The following is a 19,892-nucleotide window of genomic DNA, read 5'->3' as shown; positions in this document are numbered from 1 at the left end:
TAATGTGGTTTACTTTTGTTGAGAAGCGTATGAAATGCCAGTTTTGGCCCTAATAACCCAATAATTAATTAGTTACTTGATTAAATTGGATAGGTAAAAGCAGAAGGAATTTCAAATCGGTCAAGATCCAAAAAAAAAAAAAAAATACAGATTGCTTTGATCTATACTTCTTGCTTGCATAAACAATTAAACAACCTTGAACTCCACCCCACTTCCATTAATGTTTTTACTTCAATAATCTCCAAAAACACAGCTTGGGAGTAAAACAATATTAGCACAATAATTTCTTTCTCCATATCAGTTTTTTTTTCTTAAATTCTTGGAGGAGTTTTAGATTCCTTAAAAGTTAGAGAATTTTTTTTTGATCCTTTAAAAATTGGTAAAAAAATTTTTGAGTGCTTAAAAGCTAAGTTTTTGAGCCCATTAAAAACTGAAAAATAATATTTTAGACCCTTTCAGCCTTGGACCTTAGATGATTGCACTTCCAGACGACCCCCAAGATTAGGCTTAGTTTTATCAATAAGTTCAAGCAATGCAACAAGGGACGTTATCCAATATTTTAAGATTTATTTGGAGAATTTTAATTTAATATTTAAATGATACAAGTTTAAATTGATAAAAAAAATTGGTTGGTCAAATTTTATAAAAATTATTTATACTATGTATATAATTTGATTACTTCTATTCTTTTACTTTTTGAAAACATATGATAATTTGACATTAAACACATATTTTTTTTATATAGTTTAACAATTTTCATATTAGAAAAAATATAAAATATTTATCAAATTCTAAAGAAGAAAATGTGCATGTCATTATCAGTAAATTATTTTAGGGAATTAGATATGAATCATAAGATATTAAGAGATCAAAGTACAATTTTATTATTACACTAACATGTAATCTAATAAAATTTAAAAAAGTAAATGATAAATCTACCATTTAAGGGCAAACTCATTATTTGCCCTTTTGCAATCGTCCCTATAGGTTACATCACCATATGTTTTAAAATCAATAAGAGAGAGAGAGAGAGCGAGAGAGAGTTTAAAAAAAATGGGAATGAATAGAAATGAGTAGCAGAAAGGTTAAATCTACCATAAAAAAAAAAAAAGCACATAGTATAAAACCTTCTATAGAATTCCACCTAAATAATTTGGTGACTCTCCTCTCTTCCCATCAAAATTTCAATACTCGAGATATTTGTTATAGCAACATACATAAAAAATGATGAATGTGATTGCATTATATTTTCACACAAAAAATATGTAATTAATGTAGTTATAAAATATGAAAAATTAATTATTAGAATTATTCTAGTAAATATATTGAAAAATAAAATGAATTTTAATGAGTAGAACAAAAAATTTTAAAAAAAAATCTTAAAAAGAATATTCATTAAAATGAAAGATGGTTGAGGCAGCAAAGAAACATTTATACGTTCATTAAGGATGCTCGTGACTGACAAACAAAATACAGATTACAAAAATTTAACAAGCAGGGAGATTGTGGAGAATCCCACCACTTTTTTAACTTATTTTCCACCACTTTCATTTTAATTCACAATTTAAAATATATTACTTTTTAAGTATATTTAACAAACCCAGCAACTTTCAACAAACAAGGCGCTTTAAACATTAAAGAGAGCAAGGCCTTCACTTATTATTATGAATTTTGACAACATTTTATTGATTAATCTAAGGGTAAAATTTTCATTTAATGGGTGAACAATTGTGGATGGAAGTGAGAGAGTGAGGGATAGAGTTCTACAATGAGTTTGGGGAATGATATAAGGGTGACATAATTTCTTTTATTGGTAGATTTTTCATTTAATAAGTCCATTTTAGTTTAACAATGAAATATGAAAAATTCAATTCTTAAAGTAAATCATCATATGTGGATTAGTTGAGCAAGTGGCGTAAAAAGTCCAATTAATAGCTTTGAAGTGTTATAAAAATAGTATTTTAATGTTTCACAGTTATGAAACACTATAAACATGGATAAAAGAGAAGCAATTTACCTAAATATATATCCATACATAGAGGCAAAATAATGTTGAAGTTGACGAAGACCTTAAAAAGTAATTTTATGTTTTTCTTCTATGCAATATTCTGTTGCCAAGGCCACAATAATTGTCATGTTTTCGCTCCTTTTTTGGCTAATGAAAAGGAAGTTCCAATGTTTTAACACTTTCCCATACTTTCTTCACCTTCCATTGAGAGAAAAAGAAACCCCATCCTGCATTTGTATTCCTGGTCCAACAAAATGGTTAATAAGGCCATTTTATTTGTGGGGTATTCATATTCAGAAAAATCCTGTCGTTATTTACTTCCAAAAATAGGACTCATCTATGTTCCTCTCTGTTGGGTTTAGGCACCCGAAATAAATTATACAAATTTTAAAACCATAGAAAAGCAAGGGCTGCCCCTAAAATTCTACCATCTTTCGATATTAAATTAAGGTTCCTTTTGTAATAATAAACAAAAACAAAGGCCATTTATGTCTAGTCCTAACAACATTAGATAATTAAAACATACTAAATCTGAAACACTCTGTTACTTCCCATTGGCTGAGCCTACAAAGCCTTTCTCTCTTTAATTAGTCTCTCTCTCTCTCTCTCTCTCTCTCTCTTCTTTCTATTTTAATCTTTTTTCTTACCCTTTATTCACTTGCAATCAACACCACCACCACCACCATAATCAGCCCTGAAACACATGTCAAAAGAGAACTGAAGAGAAAAAATAAAATAAAATAAAACAGAAGTGAATTAGAAGTGGAGAGACAGAGAGGTAGGGTGGTGATTTTATTTTTGTTCTTGCTCTGTTTTTGTGATGTTCTAATTGATAATATTCCTTTTCAGTGAGTGGCTCACCTTTTTGGTTGTTTTTTTCTCTTCCTTATCAGTGTTTATCTTCTACTAAGTGCTCTGGTTTCAAGATTACAAAAATGTTTTTCTTTCAGTTTTGATTGTAAGAGGTGTGTTTGGAGAATCTCTTCTTCTGTGTCTCTGTTTTCCTCTGCTTTTGGAGCAGCATCTCTGATATCCTAGCAGAGGGAGAACTTGTGTTTCAAGCCAATCAAATTCTTGGGATTCAACTTTGAAGCTCTTAAAATAGATCCAAATAAAAATAATTCGTGTTCCTTGGCGATCACTTTGTTGTATTAGATGAAGCTTTCCGAGAAAAGTTTTTCTAGAGCTACTTTCTTGGGAAACAAACAGAGGCTTTGGTTATTTCTAAGTGGGTCCTTCAACTCGATCTGATTGAAATCCCCTTGACAAAAAAAAAAAAAACTAATTGGGGGTTTTCAAAATTCTTGGTGGCTAGAGTTGTTTTAGAAGTAGAAATTGGAAAGGAAAATGGAGTCAGATCTTCAACACCACCACCACCATCATCTCTTGGACTATCATCAACCTCAACACAATCAAAAACAGATGAACTCTGGGTTGACGAGGTACCAATCTGCACCTAGTTCGTATTTTTCCAACATTCTGGACAGAGATTTCTGTCAAGAGATTTTAAATCGGCCTTCCAGTCCCGAAACAGAACGAATCATCGCAAAGTTTTTGTCGAGTAGCGGTGATGCAGCCGGTGGCGGTGATGCTAATACGGAGAACATTCCACCGCAGAATCTTTGCACCGCTACGCAGAGTTCACCTGTTAGAGAAACACCTGTGAAAATCGAGCAGCCAACGCAGATTATGACGCCAATTAATAATCAAACAGGGCTTATGCAGCAGCCTAATTATTCCTCTGCTTCCCAGAATTTTTATCAAAGCCAACCTCCACAGTATTTGCTAAATCAGCAACCATCAGCTTCAGCTGTGGATTACACCACTCCAAATCCAACGGGGATGAAGATGGGTGGAAGCAACAATTCCAACCTTATTAGACACAGTAGCTCACCTGCAGGGTTATTCTCCAAAATTAACATTGAAAACAGTAAGTGGCTCTGTCTTTAGGTATACATTCTTCATCAAGTTTTTTACTCGGTTCTTTTCTTTCGATTTCCCGGTTAATGAAGAATAATATTGAAAAGTCACAGTGGCTTTTTCCAGAATATTATTTTTCTTCTGTTACCTTCCATTGACCACTGGGATTTCATTTAAAGTTTAAGAAATAATCTGCGGAAAAAGCTTCTTTCAGTAAAATGAGCTCATAATTGACTCTTTTATGGGGGAAAAAAATGGCTGAAATTTTTTAATCTACTAGACCAATCAAACGAAGCAGCCATGACTAGGAGTTAATCAATTAATACTATATAAACCAATCATATTAAAATCACCATTTTCTTTCTTCTCTTTTTAGGATTTGATAAATATGATTGTCAATTCCATTTGTTCTGAGTTGACTTGTTACAAGTGGTATTTTTTTTCTTTTTCTTTTTTGCCATTAGCCTTGAGAATTTGGGGAGATATTCCTGTGTGTAAAAGCTGAGAATGACTCTGGAAGTGTAATAAAGTTGCAGGCTACGGAGTGATGCGGGGAATGGGAGATTATGGAAGCGTTAATAGCAGTAACAGAGAAGCAACGTTTCGTTCAGCAAGCAGGCCACCTACACCCTCGGGGCTGATGACTCCAATTGCGGAGATGGGGAACAAAAGTATGGGTCCATTTAGCTCCGAAAATGCTGGATTTGGTGAAAATCGTCCCAGCAATTACTCCTCAGGGCTCCCGGTTACTTCTTGGGACGATTCCATGATGATTTCTGATAACATGTCAGGCATAAAAAGACTGAGGGAAGATGATAGATCACTTTCTGGCTTAGACGGAGCTGAAACTAAGGTGCCACATCTCTAACACAATCTCACTTTTCTTCTTACATTCAACAATATTCTCATCTCATTGTAATTCCTTTTTTTTTTTTGATAGAATGCAGATGGCGGCAACCACCGTCCGCCTCCACTTTTGGCTCATCACTTGAGTTTACCAAAAAGTTCAGATATGTCTGCCATTGAGAAGTTCCTGCAGTATCAGGATTCTGTTCCTTGTAAGATCCGGGCCAAAAGAGGCTGTGCTACTCACCCTAGAAGCATTGCTGAGAGGGTAATCTTTAAATCTTTTTCCTTCCTTTTATTTTTCCATTTATTGCATTTTGCTTAGGGTTGCATGTATACGTATAGTCTATTGAATTGTACAGGTGAAGTTTCATATATCGAATATTTTCAATTTATTCAAATCAAGATAATAACTTTGGTTTTGTAAATTCCTACTCTCTTTGTCTCTCTTTATATATACACATAATTAATGACATTACATGCAAGTTAATGACCTTTTTGTTTGCTGAAAATAGAAAACCTAAGATGTTAACTTTAAATTATGTTTGATGTTCAGGTGAGAAGAACCAAAATAAGCGAGCGAATGAGGAAACTACAAGACCTTGTTCCAAACATGGATAAGGTACAACAATTTCTTCATTTCAAGATTTGCTTCCTGCTATGGTAAAGAAAAACATAAACCCCACGTTTCATTTCCATATTTGCAGCAAACAAACACTGCAGACATGCTAGATTTGGCCGTTGATTACATCAAAGACCTCCAGAAACAGGTCAAGGTATGTTGTCATTAATCTCTTGAACCACAAAATTCGGACGCCTACAAATATATGTTAACACATTGCGTACGGTCTAGATTCATTCATTTCTTCATGTTTTCCATGTTTCAATATTTTCAGTCACTGTCGGATAGTCGAGCAAAGTGTTCTTGTGCCGCACAGCAGCAGCAGCAGCAATAATATATAAAGCTAAATAAAAGGGAACTTTGTGGTTGTTTTGACTGATTATTATGTTTTTATGCATACGACAACCATATTACTTCCCAAAAAGAAAAGCAGATACGAAAGCTAGCAAAGCAGGTCGGTCTTTTGCGCTCAAAAAACTTGATTAAAAAAAAAAGATATTCAGTGAGGCATTTATTATGTGGATTGGAAGTGCAATAAGAAGCTCTGCTCAAAGCTAGCTAGCTGAAGCAGATATTGATAAATGCTATGGTAGAAGAACTGATCCAGCTGTATAGTAACCAAATGATTTTTATGGTGTAATGATTATGTTTTATGTAGGATTCTTTTTTTTTTTACATATATATTGCTGCCGAATCTGACTCCCCATGACCTTGTTTCCACGCATGCTTGCATTTTTCGAATGCACATTATTTGTTTTAAGTTCGTCTTTTAATTTTTTCACGAATCCCCCCTAATTGGTAAGTGCTTGTCATAATCATCTTGAGTTTGGGTATAATCAAACTAAAATTGGATTAATTTTGTATATTCTAATATTCGAATTCTTTTACATTAAATTTTTTTAATACGCTAATAATTTGTATTACTTTTTCACATTGTTTTTATCTTTTTTATTATTATCAAATTTCATATTATATTTTCACAAAAAAATTTTGGTTATTATATATGTATGATCCAGTAGTATGATAGGTGGCAAATGCTCCACCGTATGCACACCTTTTTCTTTGGATTAGTTGTGGCATTAAGTTGATGGAACAAGACATGGGGGTGGGGGACCTGCCTACCATTTTTCGGGCATCAATCGTGGAACATTTAGTGACACTCGTCCCATCCGTCACTGATATTCATTCAAATTTGTTTACTAGTGTTTTTTTTTTGTGCCCTTTCTCCCATTAATTAAAGTCCCGAAATGGCTTCACATCTTTTTTTCAACTAATTTGGTTTGTATGTGCTCTCTGCTGGCCCTTCCAATTTTCATCTCTTGGTAAGTTTAAGCCCCACCACTTTAGGTGTCTAATACTGAAATTGAATATATGCATTTGCTTTTATACGGAATATTTTTTACATAATTTTCTTTCACACTTGCATCGTGTATATGTGAGTCTAGCAGTCTACATAGCGGTGAGAATATGATTATTTAAAACTATAATAAAGTCACCTAAAAGAAATTATTATTTTTTTACTGACAAATTTATGAGGAGCAAATAGAGAAGAAGGTGGAGAGCAACGGTATGCTAAATAGAAAATTTTTTATTCAAGTGTTTTATAGTTTATAAAATTATAAATTTGTAATGATAAAATTGTATTTTGACTTTCAAAAATGATAAAAATTTGATTTAATCTTTTAAAAATATAAAGATATATATTATTAAAATAGTGAAATTATATTTTTATTATGGTAAAATATACAATTTAATTTCGACTCCTCAAAAAAAAAATTTCTGATTCTACCATTTGTCTACACAATGGTGAAAGTATGATTGTATAGAGAGTCTTACGGTTAAAGAGGTTTGGTAAGTTTTGGATCAAAAGAGTCTTACACAGTGGTGAAAGTATGATTGTATAGAAAGTCTTACGGTTAAAGAGGTTTGGTAAGTTTTGGATCAAAAGAGTCTTACTTCCCTATGGTAAAGAAGACGAATCTTTATAGGTAGAGCTGGTTTTTCGATCCTCTATGTGTGTTAATGTAGGTTTAATCATGGTTTGCTTAAGTGACAAGGCAACTTTCTAGCCATACGACGATTGAACTTGCCTAAATCTGGTGAAATTTCACGTCCTGTACATGCATCGAGAGAGCTTAACATCTGTTTGAGTAAGGTATATTGAAAAAGCTTTACATGTTGAACATGCTATGCACCGATAAAGTTCATAGTTAATGAGATACGATATGACTAACAAGACAATCTCCCATATTAACTTTTATACCTTTTTGAGTAATTTTATTAATTTTTATTTTTAAAATATTTTTAATTAAAAAATTAATTAATTGTTCACGTATAATAAATGTGGGCTACCATGTAGGTGGCACATCAGCAAGGTTAATAAACGTTAACTTTTCCATCGATTTCGAGGTGGTTTGACAAATAATTAATGCAAGGTCAAGGGCTAAAAAAGATAAAAAATTAGATGTGGAGCTAAAATGATATGCAGGACCAAATAAATCATCATACATTTCCTTATATACTATGAAAAGATATATATATATATATATATATATATATATATATTTATCAAAAATGAAAATTCATTACTCATAATAATCGCTTTACAATTATCAGGCGCATCTATCACAAAATTATATAAGTTGTAAAATCTTACATAATGCTTTGTAATAATTAAAATAATTGCAGCTGAATGACTTTTGTTTCTTTTTGTATAACACCTAAATTAGACTCTGATATTTCTTTTGTAGGTATCTTGGCTTCTTTTAACTTTTTTTGAGATTTTTGGAGTACATTGCATTAAACCTAGTCTTTGGAGCATCCAGTAACCCACTCCACTCCATTCCAAGATGTGCTGTCACGTAGTTTTTGGCGTGAAGTGTAAGGAAATGTGCTGCATGGGTTTTGCCGTCGTTGTTTGGTGAATTTGGCTTCACCGAAGTGAAGTCATCTTTTAGTGGCAAGGACTTGGAGATGAATGTTCAACTGCTGAGAGACTCGGTGTTCTTTTCTTTTTTGTTAAAGGTGAAGTGGGAATTTGATGTAAAGTAATATTATTAAGCATGGACTTATTGAAGCAAACTTTAAAATAATGCATAATTTCGCATTTTAAGTGGTTCAAATTCAACACCGATGGCTTAGCTCCACACCACAAATGATGGTATCTTGACTTGAGAGACGAGACTGGTAAGTGTTTGATGTTGTTTTCCATTTCGTTCAAATGCAGCCACCAACTTGGTGGAGCTTCTAGGCAGGCTCTACCCATTAAGGAAGCTATTTTCCGTATTCTCCAACTATTGCAGCTGGCTGAATTCACATCCTCTCGTCGTCCATTCATACTCTTTTACTTGGTAGTTTTATATATTTGGATGGATTTGATTTTTTCCCCATTTATTTCTGTGTGTGTGGTGCATGAAGGAAGGTCAACTCTAACTTGAGTGAGTGTTAAGCCATGTAAGGAAAAGTGATTGATCATATGCGTTCAAATAAATGATGTTAAGCTATTTTGTGGGCAGTTTTAATTATTTGAGTTTAGAAAGTAGTAGTCTCTACAAAATCCTGCGATCATGTGCAAGAGAGAAAGTACTTTTGTTTGATTATGAGGCTAAGGTAACATACGTGGCTAAATATAATATCAAACCTCAACCAAGTCATATCATATACAATAGCTATAGTTGTATGTGTGTCTTCACGGTTTAGATTTTTAATTTTTTTTTAACTTACAATTATGAGATGGACAAAATAACAGGTCTATATTGTACATACAAACAATAAAAATTAAGACAATATATACCAATGTTAGAAATTAAAATATTTGTTTGAATGATTTCACCTTTTAAAAAAATGTGAGTGACTATCTATTCACTTTGATGAAAGATATCTCTTAATATTACAACCTTGTTTTATAATTTAGTTCTTTTTTTTTAAAATCTACAAAATTTTCATATTTATTTGTATCTATTAGTGTTACAGGTTGTGGATTAAAGTTCATTATAAACGCACTTAAAATGTCTCATGGAGCGTTTGTGGCCCAATGAATACTCAAGAAAAACTAGAATTATTGTGGTTAATATAAATCAAGAGATAAGATTGTATAAAATTCGATTTGTACTATTGAATCTGGTGAGCTCAACTATAAATAAAGGTCTTCCTTCATTTATAATCATACCTTTCATTTCGTTTAAAGTTATTGAATATATTTGAGAGCGTTTACTCAAACATTTAGTGTGTTATTATTTTCCTGTAATTTTTCTGTTCGATTCAAGACTTTTTATCTTTCCAAATTGCTTTCATTTTATTTTGGAGTAAAAAAATCCCTTTGTAAATTCTCATCTTTTAGAATTAAACTGACTTAGATGAATTTGAAATAAAGAAGTTTATCTCTAAACACTAGAAGAACAAATTAAGTTGGTGTCCATGCTATGGCAAATTGGATCTTAGAAATGGGCTTTAATTTATTATTTGTTTGTCAAATCTTATTTATTACATCTGATTGGATTAATCAAGTATTAATTTATTGGTCAAAAGATAATTAATATTAAGAGGATGAAATTTTTTTCTTGTGTTTTTATATTTCTACAATCTTTAATTAAAATAACTAAAAATCACATATTTAAAAAAATTAATAAGATTTATGTATAAACGTTTTATTACTCCACTTGTTGAATAAATTTTAAAAGAGATTTTCTCAGGGACATAATTTAACATTGTTTATGTTTTGTTTTTATTTTATAAAATATGTTTATGCTTAAAAAGTAAATAATGTAGCTCTTGAGGCAAAAAATTGCATTTGGACAGCTAGGCAGACAAGTTCTTTTTACTTTGACAATTTATGTAACAAAGAAAATACAGTCCGACACTTGGTTGCATTTGTATTTCCTATTTAAAGAATAAAATTCAAATGTCTTACTCACAACAAAGAGGTGAAAAGGAAGTGGAAGACAGGTTGAGAGGGAGCAATGATTTGCATTCCAACCATTAATCTTAAGTACCAATCAATCACAATACAAATCACTTTCAATTTATCATATATATCTACTCTTTTATAAATTAATTATTTTAGTTCCAAAAAAAAAAACAAACAGTTTTCATGTTTTTGCTTTATTAACATAATAAAAGTAAAATGTAGATACAAAATATAATAAAAAATTAATTTTTCATAAATCATAAAATATTATCACGCATGAAAAAAAAAAAAGAGGTATTTTATCAATTGGGTAAGAATATGTATGTACTTAGAACCATGAACTTTCCTCAAAGTAATTGTCTCCATATGTTGACGTGAAATTGAATAACTTAATTATAATTAGGAAAGAAAGGGGTAATTTATAAGAAAAAGTCTTTTTTTTTTTAATATTTATGAAAATAGGCTAACTCTTTTATTATTTACTGGAAATGGCCAAAATTTTCGAAAATGCGTTCACGTCAGCGTGATGTCAGGTGACATGTCAGTAAAACGCGTCCTTGGGGGAGTGTTTTGCCTTTTTTTTTAGGGTTAAGATTTTTTTGTATTTAGGGTTAGGGTTTAGAGTTTAGGATTTTAAGAAAAATCAAATAAATTAGGGTTTTGGGTTACTTAATTAAATTAATTATTAATTTTAAAAATAAATTAGATTAGGGTTTAGGCTTTAAAGTTAATTAATTAAATTATAGATTAATTTTTTAAATAATTTTGTGTTTAGGGTTATGGAAAAATATATTAGCAATAAAAAAAAATTCTATAATAGTTTCTGAAAAAATAAATTAGAGAAGACGTATTTGAAAAAATAATTTTGAGAAGATGTTTCTGAACAAATAGTGTCAAAAATGCTTCAAACAGGATGCACTGTCAGAAAAAGTACTGAAAAAAGCTCCCACATGGATGCTCTTTTTCTATAGTAGTTCCTATTTGGCCTGAGACAATAAATGAGCCAAATTTTATTCTCAGGTTGCATAAGTTACAGCAAAAAAATTAGAGACACTAAGCAGAATAGAAATTGAAGATGAGTGAACGTATTAGTGCTGTTATTTACTATGATGGTGAGGTCCGTCACACCGAAAACGGTGTTATTTTTTTATTGAAGAATACAGTGCGACTGATTTTTAACCAGAACATAGATTTGACAGAACTTCGTAAAATAATTAGGCGTAAAATCTTCGGAACGACGCCAATGAAAATTTTGTTTGTTAGGTATCGATTTTGTGCTTCTGTTGATCCTTGACATATGACTCGTTCGACATCAAAGGTGCTCGTAACCTGGAGGCAATGGTATAGACTCATCTCGCTAGTGAATCACCTTATATTGAGTTATATGTACAATTTTCATCGCCAAATGATGCATTTGCGACTTCAACATCTACTGCTGTTCAAGAGGAATACATGATTCCTGCCCGACACTACGTTAGTGGGTTGCAAAACACAGAAGCACCCTTGTTTGGTAGTAGTATGGAATACACAACCCCTGCACGATGTTCTGTCAGTGGATGGGATATGCACCTCAGTGGGTCAATGTTTGATGCTGGAAATATGTACTAGGGAATGACATCAATTTCTAGTAGTTGGCAATTTATATCTAATTTGGGACACTATGAAACGTCTAGAAGAAAAGATGATGTACTCCTTACGATGTCCACCGGTGAGGGGACCTCATACGTTGCATATGATGGTGGGTTAGATAATAAGTTTGATATGGATCCACCTCGAGAGCCTAGCCCCGATGATGCAGAAGCTGCATTATTTTTTAAATCGGAGCCTATTCCAACCGAACTTGAAGATGTTGAAAGGGGTTCAGATAAAGAAGAAGATCCACGATTCAGGGCATACTCACCTCTAGCCTACATGCATAATGTCGATCTATATGCAGATGGTGCATTGAAGTTTCCAGATCTACCACATAGAACGCGTGATCATACAAGTTCGTTATTGGATTCAGGTGAATTAGAAGTTGGTAATGAGTTTTCCAATAAGGATAGTTTTCTTGGTGCATTGAAACAACATAGCATCATAAACGGGGTTAACCACCACGTGGTTAAATCTAAATTCGATAAGTTTGAGGCGAAGTGTGCAGTGCAATACGATACATGTTCATGGAAAATCTACACCTCGTTGAGGAAAAGGACAAGGTTGTAGGAGATAAAAAAGTATAAAGGTCCACATACATGTGTTGGAGGTGCAGTATTTAGGGTTTTTGAATAATACTATTATTATGTAATGTTGCATTATTTAACGTACTTCGTTGACAGGTTTTTCACAAGATCATCCCAAGATGGATTCAAATATGTTAGCTAGCTTAATACTACCGACGTGAAGGCAAATCCCAAGACTTTAATACCGGTCTTAATGGCCAATATTCATAGCCAAATGTGGTATATGCCCTCTTACCGCAAGGCTTGGATAGCTAAGCAGAAGGCATTGAAAATGATGCATAGTGGATGGGACGCTTCATATAATGAAATGTGGCAGTAGTGGCAAGTGCTAAAGAGATACGTCCCAGGTTGCATAACAGACCTTGAAACGATACCTGCATACTACAACGACTGATTGCTCTATGGATGCGAAGTGTTCAAACGTCTATTCTGTAGCTTTAAGTAATGTTGAGACACATTTCTATACTGCAAGCTATGGTACAAATTGATGGTACCTTTATGTTTGGTAGATATACCTATCGGCTATTGCTAGCTGTGGCACAGGATGGCAGTGGGAAAATCCTTCCAATTGCGTTTGCAATAACTCCGAGGGAGTTAGCTGATAACTGAGATTTCTTTCTTTCTAGGTTAAGGAGGCATGTCTGTCCCAACCTGATATTTGTGTTATATCGGATCGGGATACTGGAATACTAGCCGCAATTGAGCGATTGTGAAGTCTATGGAATCGCACATACCATCGGTATTGCCTAAGGCATGTTGCGTCCAATTACTACGGGCAATTTCGATCTATAAGTGAAAAACGATAAGTGACCGACATGGGTATTTAATCTCTATTAATATAATTTCATTTGTAATATTGAATTTATTCTAAATGGAAGAGTGATATGTAATTTTCACTATGAACTTATATTGGCAGGGTATGGGATAAGTAAGGACCATTTTCATGAGATGTTGATAGTTTTGCGTTTAGTTAACGAAGAAGGCATTGACTACTTTTGTAACATACCTTTCGAACAGTGGACACAAGCATACGATGGCAGCTTACGATATGGTCATATGATTTCAAACCTGGCTGAATACATAAATTCTGTTCTAAAAGGAACGCGTCATTTGCCGATAACATCGGTTGTATGAGAGATATATTTTCGTTTAGCGGCATTATTTTCAAAGCTAGCAACGAGTTATGAAGGCCAAATGTAGGGAGGTCATGTATAATGCAGGAAGGTATTGTAAGAAATTAACAGGGCGAATGCGCGGACGAACACCATGCACACAGTGTATCACGATCTAGACAACCTATGGTTTCGTGTGACGGAGTTTAACAGACAGCACCAAGGTATTACTGGAGGGCAATATCGTGTACAAGTGAGAAATATGACTTGTGACTGTGGGAGGTTTGACACACTTCGTTATCTATGCTCTCATATAATTGCAGCTTGTCAGAATCTCCGTGTGGATCCCATGAGCTATGTCGACGAAGTGTACAAAATAGAATACATGTACAACGTGTAGAGACACATATTCCCACCGGTCCCAAATGAACGTAAGTGGTCGTCTGTATCGCTTACTCTATTTAAGTTGTTACCAGATAGAGAATTGCGTTGCAAACCAAAGGTTCGACCTTATTCGACTAGAATACGTAACAATATGGATATCCGAGAAACAACCAACCAATAAAAGTTGTGCGGATGGTGTAGGAACCCAGGCCATACAAGTTGATCATGTCCAAATCGAAATAGCTGATAGTTGTTGTAATAAAACTATGTTGCATTATTTATATTTCATTAAAAATATAAAAATATTCAAATATTGCCTTATTTAAAAGAACTTCTATTTTATTAAAAATATAAAAGTAAATTACAATTACTTTATTCAAAATAACTTTTATTTTATTAAATAAAATAATATAAAAAAATTTGTACAAATATATTAAAAAATCAATGTTTTTGCCGGCCAGATTCAGTGCCACAGGGAGGTTGTCGACGGTTACGCGCTGGATTCCTCCTTTGTCCAACTTCCGGTGGGGGTTGTGGTTACTCCGGCGGGGATTCTGATTCCTTCGGTAGGGGATCTAGTTGTGGGTGTTGGGAGGATGACCTACCTTTGATAGAATAGTGAATGAAGAGGTGTTTACATCACCTATGGTGAAGGTGTTTGAATCCCATAAGGCGATGGGGATTGGTAAAAAGAAGAGCTCTCCGACGGCGCCTCGTGCGATCCTTCATGCAGCGGTGGCCTAGAGATCAGCGGTCTACTCAGAGTAATCGAGAATGGAGATAAACCGAGCCATGCACTCCAACCTGCCATAGGACTGAAAAAGGAAACATATAAGGGTTAGGATATATAAGGGCTAGAATACACACCTGCCATAATCTGAAAAGACTGTGATGTGGGTGTCGTCGGTTGAAGTGTTGGGCTCGGTGACTGTGTGGGCACTGTTGATGGGCTTGGTGATTGTATGAAGGCTGTTGATGAGCCCGATAATTATGGGGGCACTGTTGATGAGCCCGCGTCGTCATCCCTTCTTCTTAGATTTAAAGGGCCTCGTTGTTCCCTTTCGACACGAATTTTCCGTCGCCTTTCATCTTCTGACAGTAAATATGGCTTGCAATGGATCTTAAATTATGGTAAGTATTCCGGTATGCACGCTAACTCTAAAACGATGATCGATTTCCGAGTAGGTATGTAATCATACCGATTTTCCCATATTTTGATATATGCTGACCAATATCTCAGCCAATCCGTATGCAACTACCGTAAGTCAATTTCGTGTTCATCATCGAGCACTTCAGGTGCCACGGGAATCTATTGTCAGAGTTTAAATTGCCGCAATACTCTATCTGATTGGTGCATCTCCACGATGGCATAGTTGACCAATAGGACCTTCACATGTCAAATGTTCAGATTTTGAAAGTATTCATCTGGAATTATTGCCTGAATTGCCGAATCCTCGTATGGTGTCCATTGAAACTATATGAACATGATAAAAATATTAGTTATATACATAATACAAAATGCTAAATACGAATCGATTATTTTATTATTTATATCTATTTTATTTAATACTTACTTGTGCTTTCGACCGTTAGTCTACTAGAAGTTGTATATCTTCAAGAGAGATAGGTAACCTAACATAATTTGCCGAACGGTTCCACCTAATTAAATAAATTTTTAGCATACGATTATATTTTAAATCTACATAATAATTGTAAAATCCAATATAAAATTTACCTCGTTATGAGTGAGAATATATATGGGTGGTCCACAAGAGGATGTAAAAATGAAAAGCGAAACCGTGCCCATGATTGCAGTAGTGATAGGCAACCTCCGATTTTACCTTTATTCGGTTGCGCCCCACACATCTCCCTGTACAATGTTGCTAACACGACAGACCCCCAACTAAATTCACCAACTGCTGTAAAATCAACGAGTTTCAGTAGCCATCTCATATGTACGAGGTTTCGTGACAAGTCTGGCATCAGATAACCTCCAATTATCTCAATAATGTATGCCCGAGCATATTGTATTCTTTCTAGTTCAGTCGAATCATTATTCGGCTCCGGGAATGTGTCTCGTAACTAGCCCATCTCGATCCGACCTCCGTTAATATTATCCTGAATAGCACCCAAAAACTCATAGCGTATGGCTCCCCAATTAGTAGATTGAACGGACCCGGTAACTACGTACCCATCCACCAGGAATCCCAATTGCAAATGCACGTCTTCTAGAGTGATAGTACACTCTCCGCATGGAAGATGGAATGTATGCGTCTCGGGTATCCACCTCTCTATCAACGCACTAATAAGTTTCTGGTTTAACTTGCACCCCCGGCTTATCGTGGCCACGTGCCAAAAACTCGCTTCCCGCAGGTAATTATCTATCAACGGTGATGGAGGACCAGAAATATTACGGATATAGCATTGCAACACTCGATTTACAAACTTTTATAAAAAAATATAAAATAAAAATTAATTAAAATTACATAAATAAAAAATCTTAAATAATATTGAAAATTTTGTTTGACGGAGATGTGTTTATTGTCAAGACGAATTAATTCTCCAGCTATTGCTAACACAATCGAATATTTTTTGATTTAAAAAAATTATTCAGAAAAATTTAAATAGAGCTTTTTTGCAAAAATTAAAAAGAACTTTAAGAGGAATTTGAGAGAAATTTGAGAGAATTTGAAAGGATTGAAGTGTGAAAAAAATGAAAAGGAAGGTTTTTATATTTTTTCTTGACCGTTGGGGGGTTCTAATGGTAAAAAAAAGTCATTGGGGGATAAAATGGACAAAACGCGTCTCTAAGGAAGCGTTTTACTGACACGTTACTTGACATCAGTTGACGTGGACACGCTTTTAAAAAATTTGACCCTTTTCGGTAACATAATAAAAAAAGTTATCCTATTTCCATAAATATTAAAAAAAAGACTTTTATCTTGTAAATTACCCAGAAAGAAAAGTAGGAGCGAAGTGGTATGGTGCCACTATAGATAGAATTAGTAAGGGCATTTTTGTAAACGGCAAATATACAGTCCATTGAGTGAGGCCTACGACTACGACTACGACTACGACTACGACTACGACTACACTCTTTTCTCTCTCACTCACAATTCACATGCGCTCGCTCATTCTATCTATTTATTCTTTGTCAACAAAGACAAAAGCACATTGGATTTCCAATACCCTATTTCCTCCACTTTCATCCATTCATTCATATCTGTCTCTTTGTTTCCTTGTTCCTACTTTCTGCTTCTTCAAGTTTCTAAGCTGGATATCATCTTCCACTCTGCAAATCAAATCCAACCCTTCATTACCCTCTTCCTTCTTTCTCTGTCATTCCAATTCACATCAAGATTCATCCTTTCTTCTCTTCTTTGGGTGTATTGTGCTGCGCTGTTTCATCCTCGATTCATGGCCGCTGCTGCTTCTGCAGCTACTGTTTCACAAGTCTTTCAAAACCATCACAGTGATAACAATGGCGTTGAAGTTAGCAGGCAAGAGATACAGGCCGCCATCGCCAAGGCTGTGGAGCTCAGAGCTTTACATGCAGCTCTCATGCAAGGAAACTACCCTCCAAATCTCAGATACCCTTCTTCTTCTTCTTCCTCCCCTGTTTCACGCCCTTTTCCTCTTTTCTCTGCTCAAGATTACCCTGTTTTCACTCCTGTAAGTTAATATCCTTTTTTTCTTTTTTCTTAATCAGTTGCTAAAATTGTGTATCTTTTTCTGGTAACCTTTGTTGCTATCAAGTTGATTCCTGCCTTGTTTATTGAATTCTAAGTTTTATGATATAATTAAAAAAGTTAATTAACTTCAGCATCAATATAGTCTATGTTGTCTTTCTTTTCCCTGTTGAATTCTCTTGATAAGTTTTGGCTAGTTGACTCTCTAGATCATTGTTAGCTTAGTAATTAGTAATAGCCTTTTCACAAGAAATTTAGCCTCATTCGTCTTCTTCTTCTTCTTCATTGCTCATTGCTTGTAATTTTGTTAAATTCCACATTTTATTTAAGTTGATTTTAACCTCATTGTCAATGGTTATGCTTATCGTTACTCATTTCCTTTTGGGAATATTTGATAGAGTTATGAAGATGAACCACTATCTGGATATCATACAAATAACCAAGCTTTATCTGAAAGTTGGGATAAATATGGCACTGAAACTGGATTATCAGATTATAAGCAAAAGGGATTTTCTCCTGCCTTAGAATCCCATATTTGTCCTGCTGAAGACCAAAGGTCTGTCACTGGCTCTTGTGCAAACCACATAACTGTCCTACAAACATCACCCTCCACTAGAAGTAGGAGAAACAGTATGGGGGATTTCAAGTCAGTATCATCTTGCAATAGATGCAAGCCTGCTGTTATAACATCTGAATCCGAGAATGTCACCAGGCCGGTCAAGAATTTGGATCCCGTTGTGCCACTATCAGAATCCCATTCATCTGTTCAATCACAACCCAGGAATCGTGGGGTGATTTCACGGTTATTCCCTCGGTTAAAAAAGAAACAGAAGAATGAGAGTTCGCCTAACCGAACAGAATCTGAGGAAGTTTCTCAATTATTGAAGGACTCTGGCATGTTGTCGATTGAAACATTGAAGAAAGAGTTGTTAGAAGCGAATGAGAGTAGAGATGCAGCCTTGATGGAAGTTGCTGAGGTGAGATCTTCACTAGGAGAGCTCAAGCAGAAGCTGGAGTATTTGGAAACGTATTGCGAAGAACTCAAGAAGGCATTGAGGCAAGCAACGCAAACAAGGGATTCTCAAATCAATGAAAAGCTAGGAAATTATCCTAGGAAGGGGAAAGGCATAGATGGGAATGAAGAAAACTTGATGCCAGTCAGTGAGGAGGTAATGGCAGAGGGTTTCTTACAGATTGTATCGGAAGCAAGATTGTCAGTGAAACAATTCTGCAAAACACTTATTGGACAGATTGAAGAGACTGACAATACTTTAATAGAGAATTTGAATTCTCTTCTTCGACCATATAAACTTTCATTGAATTCCAAGTACTCTAAGGCAGTATCATACCATTTGGAAGCAATTATAAACCAATCATTCTACCAGGACTTTGAGAACTGTGTGTTTCAGAAGAATGGGTCACCAAAGCTGCTGGACCCTCAACAAAATCGCCAAGCTCAATTCTCATCGTTTGTTGGGCTTAGAAATCTAAGCTGGAATGAAGTGCTGAGGACAGGGACTAAATGCTACAGTGAAGAGTTCAGCAAGTTTTGTGATCAGAAGATGAGTTTGATCATTTCAACCTTGAATTGGACTAGACCATGGCCTCAACAGTTGCTTCAAGCATTCTTTGTTGCAGCCAAATGCATATGGTTGCTGCATCTGCTTGCGTTTTCATTCAACCCTCCACTGGGGATTTTAAGGGTGGAGGAAAATACAACCTTCGATCCACATTTCATGGAAGATATGCTCATGGAAAGGCAAAAATCTCATGGACCCAACCGAGTAAAGATCATGGTGATGCCAGGTTTTTATGTTCAGGGAAGGGTTTTAAAGTGTAAGGTGATATGCAGATATAAAATTGCAGCTTGATTAATTTGCTACAAATTCTTTTCTCCAGAGGTTTTTCAAGTAGAAAAGTTTGTAATTAGCTATATATATATATATATATATATATATATATATATATATTTCTAACATTTATAAGAAAAGATTCAGTTATACTAAATATAAAATTAAATTCCTATCAAATGCTTGAAACTGTACATCCATTTCCTAAAATCAGCAGAGATTTAAACATCAGTGATTGCTTCTCTGCTATTCAATTCCTGTGTTTCCAGCTCCTTAACAGCCTTTATAAGGAGATACAAACCGTTGAGTAGTTTGCCAATCCAAATCCTTCAAGCA

The 19,892-nt window shown here is 34.5% G+C and overlaps 2 protein-coding genes across 4 annotated transcripts; both read left to right on the top strand.

Moving 5' to 3' along the window:
• The first annotated feature begins 2,499 nt into the window (after window positions 1–2,499).
• LOC108470847 (transcription factor bHLH122) lies at window positions 2,500–6,156 on the top strand. Of its 3 annotated transcripts, none has more exons than XM_017772341.2 (7): window positions 2,502–2,786; window positions 2,959–3,938; window positions 4,459–4,781; window positions 4,869–5,042; window positions 5,331–5,396; window positions 5,482–5,550; window positions 5,671–6,156. In XM_017772341.2, the coding sequence occupies exons 2-7, from the start codon at window positions 3,356–3,358 to the stop codon at window positions 5,728–5,730; spliced, it is 1,275 nt and encodes a 424-aa protein (XP_017627830.1). In that variant the 5' UTR covers window positions 2,502–2,786; window positions 2,959–3,355; the 3' UTR covers window positions 5,731–6,156. The 3 variants fall into 3 exon arrangements, with proteins under 3 accessions (XP_017627831.1, XP_017627830.1, XP_052884921.1); XM_053028961.1 differs by having other exon boundaries at window positions 2,902–3,938; XM_017772342.2 differs by having other exon boundaries at window positions 2,500–3,938; window positions 4,465–4,781.
• An 11,010-nt stretch (window positions 6,157–17,166) lies between these two features.
• On the top strand, window positions 17,167–19,592 carry LOC108470617 (IRK-interacting protein-like). The gene is made up of 2 exons (XM_017771978.2): window positions 17,167–17,689; window positions 18,105–19,592. The coding sequence occupies exons 1-2, from the start codon at window positions 17,435–17,437 to the stop codon at window positions 19,575–19,577; spliced, it is 1,728 nt and encodes a 575-aa protein (XP_017627467.1). The 5' UTR covers window positions 17,167–17,434; the 3' UTR covers window positions 19,578–19,592.
• The last annotated feature ends 300 nt before the right edge of the window (window positions 19,593–19,892 follow it).

Source organism: Gossypium arboreum, chromosome 5, assembly GCF_025698485.1.
Source record: "Gossypium arboreum isolate Shixiya-1 chromosome 5, ASM2569848v2, whole genome shotgun sequence".
Classification (NCBI taxonomy): Eukaryota; Viridiplantae; Streptophyta; class Magnoliopsida; order Malvales; family Malvaceae; genus Gossypium; species Gossypium arboreum.
The sequence above is the reverse complement of the archived record's forward strand: the minus strand, read 5'-3'. Positions and strand labels throughout refer to the sequence as shown.